At 45.8% G+C, this 3,390-nt stretch overlaps 1 protein-coding gene across 1 annotated transcript; it reads left to right on the top strand.

Annotated features, from left to right (window-relative positions):
• The first annotated feature begins 207 nt into the window (after positions 1-207).
• LOC116335333 (olfactory receptor 10A3-like) lies at positions 208-2,002 on the top strand. Its single transcript, XM_039597970.1, has 2 exons — positions 208-929; positions 1,819-2,002. Exons 1-2 carry the CDS (start codon positions 208-210, stop codon positions 2,000-2,002), a joined length of 906 nt encoding a protein of 301 aa, XP_039453904.1.
• The last annotated feature ends 1,388 nt before the right edge of the window (positions 2,003-3,390 follow it).

Raw genomic sequence — 3,390 nt, 5'->3', positions numbered from 1 at the left:
TGAATCAGCCCTCAGCTCAGTTTGATTCATGTCCTGAATCTCTGCTGCTTCTCAGTTATCATCAGTATTGTTTATGACTTTCCTATTTGTGAACACACCACATTATTGTTGTATGTGTTGCAAATGCTTTACCTTCATAAATCTGAGAAAAAATAATTGCAGTTGCTTCGTCAACTGTTCTGTGGAATGATTTGTGTTAAAGCTGGAATGAGGACTAAAACAAACTCTACACAGGTTTTATATTTCACCCTCACTGCGTACTTTGACACCGCCCTTTTCAAATACTTATATTTCATTAGTGTCATGTCTCTGTATATGTTTACAGTTGGTTCCAACGTCCTGCTGATTGTGGTTATCTGTGTGAACAGAAGCTTACATGAACCTATGTACATGTTTCTGTGCAGCCTGTTTGTGAATGAGCTGTATGGTAGTACAGGGCTGTTTCCGTTCCTCCTGCTTCAGATCCTCTCTGATGTTCACACTGTTTCTGCTCCTCTGTGCTTCCTGCAGGTTTATTGTTTGTGTGTCTATGGAAGTGTAGAATTCTTCATTTTAGGAGTCATGTCTTATCTTGCAATATGTTATCCTCTACAATATAACACACGAATGACACGCTGTAAGGTTGTGGTCATTACTGCCTTCATGTGGTTTTACAGCACACTTACTACTGCTGTTGTGATTTGTCTGAGTGCTTCTCTGCAGCTGTGTGGGAATATTATTCACCGGGTGTACTGTCACAATTCTATATTGAATCTGATCTGTTCTGACACTCCAGTCAACGATGTCCTTGGATATCTGTTTAGCCTGTTCCTGGGTCTCATGCTCTTAATCATTTACTCTTACATGAGGATCCTTAAAGTCTGTTTTTCTGGGTCCAAACAGACCCGACAGAAAGCCGTCAGCACCTGCACGCCTCACCTCGCTTCTCTCATCAACTTCCATCCATCCATCCATCTTCATCCGCTTTATCCGAGGCCAGGTCGCGGGGGCAGCAGCCTAAGCAGAGAAGCCCAGACCTCCCTCTCCCCAGCCACCTCCTCCAGCTTATCCGGGGGAACACCAAGGCGTTCCCAGGCCAGCCGAGAAATATAATCTCTCCAGCGTGTCCTGGGTCTGCCCCGGGGCCTCCTCCCGGTGGGACATGCCCGGAACACCTCACCCAGGAGGCGCCCAGGAGGCATCCTTGTCAGATGCCCGAACCACCTCAACTGGCTCCTTTCGATGTGGAGGAGCAGCGGCTCTACTCTGAGCCCCTCCCGGATGGCCGAACTTCTCACCCTATCTCTAAGGGAGAGGCCAGCCACCCTTCGGAGGAAGCCCATTTCTGCCGCTTGTATCCGCGATCTCGTTCTTTCGGTCACTACCCACAGCTCGTGGCCATAGGTGAGGGTCGGGACGTAGATCGACCGGTAAATTGAGAGCCGCTTTTACACTCAGCTCCCTCTTCACCACGACGGACCCGGTGCAGCGTCCGCATCACTGCAGCCGCAGCACCAATCCGTCTGTCGATCTCCGGCTCCCTTCTCCCATCACTCGCGAACAAGACCCGAGATACTTGAACTCCTCCACTTGGGGCAGGAACTCATCCCCGACCCAGAGTGGGCACTCCACCCTTTTCCGGCTGAGAACCATGGCCTCAGATTTGGAGGTGCTGATCCTCATTTCCACTGCTTCACACTCGGCTGCAAACCGTTCCAGTGTGAGCTGGAGGCCTTCACCTGATGAAGCCAACAGAACCACATCATCCGCAAAAAGCAGAGATGAGATTCTGAGGCCACCGAAGTGAAAGCCCTCTGCCACTTGGCTGCGCCTAGAATCCATCAACTTCTCTTTTGGTTATTTCTTTGATGTACTTCAGAGCTGGTTCGATATGAGTCGTGTGCCTAATATTTTTTGCATTTTCTTATCGTTGTACTATATTACATGCCAGCCGCTTTTCAACCCGTTAATATACAGTCTGAAAGTGTCCAAAATATGCAGTTTATGCAAGTCTTACTTATAATGACCGACTACTAGGTCACATGAGTTAATTTGAATTATTGAAGCTCTTCGTGTGGGCAGTGTTGGTGATGAAATGCTGCAGCATTTTGGATCAGCTGAAGGCTTTTCAGGGAGTTTTTAGGACATCCTGATAATAAAGAATTACAGTAGTCCAGCCTGGAAGTAATAAATGCATGAACTAGTTTTTCAGCATCACTCTGAGACAGGATATTTCTAATTTTAGAGATGTTGCGCAAATGGAAGAAAGCAGTCTTACATATTTGTTTAATATGTGCATTGAAGGACATGTCCTGGTCAAAGATGACTCTTAGACTCCTCGCTGTTACTGTGTTACTGACAGCCCATTAACAGACAGAATCTGATATGAATTAATGGTAGGACTTCTCTGAGCAGTTTGAGGGTCACTGACATAAATTTAGAAACACCAATCAAAGAGAAAGAGTCTACTTAAATATGACTAGTATTGAATTAGTTGTACATGTAACACGCCCCGAGTGAGAGGGCAGCCAACAGATTATATCTGGTCCTGAAAAACAGGTAAATGATGAGATGGATGACAGGTAGTGTGTTTTCCTCTATGGTGTCTGCCAGATCTTCATTTATACACATTCATGTGTTCACAATGGGTTACCACCACTTCTGAGGCTACATCTGTTATGGTAGGGACTAATTTAATGGTTCATGCAGCACCCTCTGGTGGTTGTGCCTTGTGTTGTGCATTGCAGCTTGGCAATAAACGCAGTCACCGCATTAAGAGAGAACTGTCCTTGTCTCATTAATATTGCTGCTATTATAAAGCCCAGAGCTACCAAAACATGGTATCAGAGGTTCTCTGGAGGGACGAAGAAGGTCAAGAAAAACAAAAGCTTTCTCACCAAAGAGAATTCACACTGAATTGAATTTGATTTGAATTAAAAGTACAGTAAGAGCTAAGCTAACAAATTAGCAAGTGCTAACTAGGATCTTGCGTCTAGCACCATGGCAGCCGCGCCAACAGCTTTCCAAGTTGTCACCGTCGCCAAAGTTCAACTTTTCAAAGCCAGAACAGTGGCTGAAATGGATCCAACGCTTTAAGCGATTCAGGATTGCATCCGGACTCGAGCTACAATTGGAAAATAACCAGGTTAACACTCTGATATATCTTATGTTATATATACCATCTTCATCTCATGCGGCCCCCTGGCGTCAGCTGGATGCTCAAGGCAAAAGCTGACGGGAATAACAAAATTCTCCCTTAGATAACAAGACTGTTGTTGTGACTCTCTCCCCCCTCCTTCAAGGCCACCCACATCATCCGAAGATTGTTGACTTTTGCCTAACCGATTTAAGGGACACTATCTCTTGGCTGAACACGGAACACACACACACATACGCATGTACACTGACACA

This window comes from Oreochromis aureus, linkage group 14 (assembly GCF_013358895.1).
Source record: "Oreochromis aureus strain Israel breed Guangdong linkage group 14, ZZ_aureus, whole genome shotgun sequence".
NCBI lineage: Eukaryota > Metazoa > Chordata > Actinopteri > Cichliformes > Cichlidae > Oreochromis > Oreochromis aureus.
The sequence above is the reverse complement of the archived record's forward strand: the minus strand, read 5'-3'. Positions and strand labels throughout refer to the sequence as shown.

Bases quoted from the DNA above. Each gene is read 5' to 3' on its own strand.
- LOC116335333 (XM_039597970.1), top strand. From the start codon at position 208: ATGAGGACTAAAACAAACTCTACACAGGTTTTATATTTCACCCTCACT. The intron at 930-1,818 runs CATCAACTTCCA...GCGCCTAGAATC, and splicing joins ACGCCTCACCTCGCTTCTCT to CATCAACTTCTCTTTTGGTT.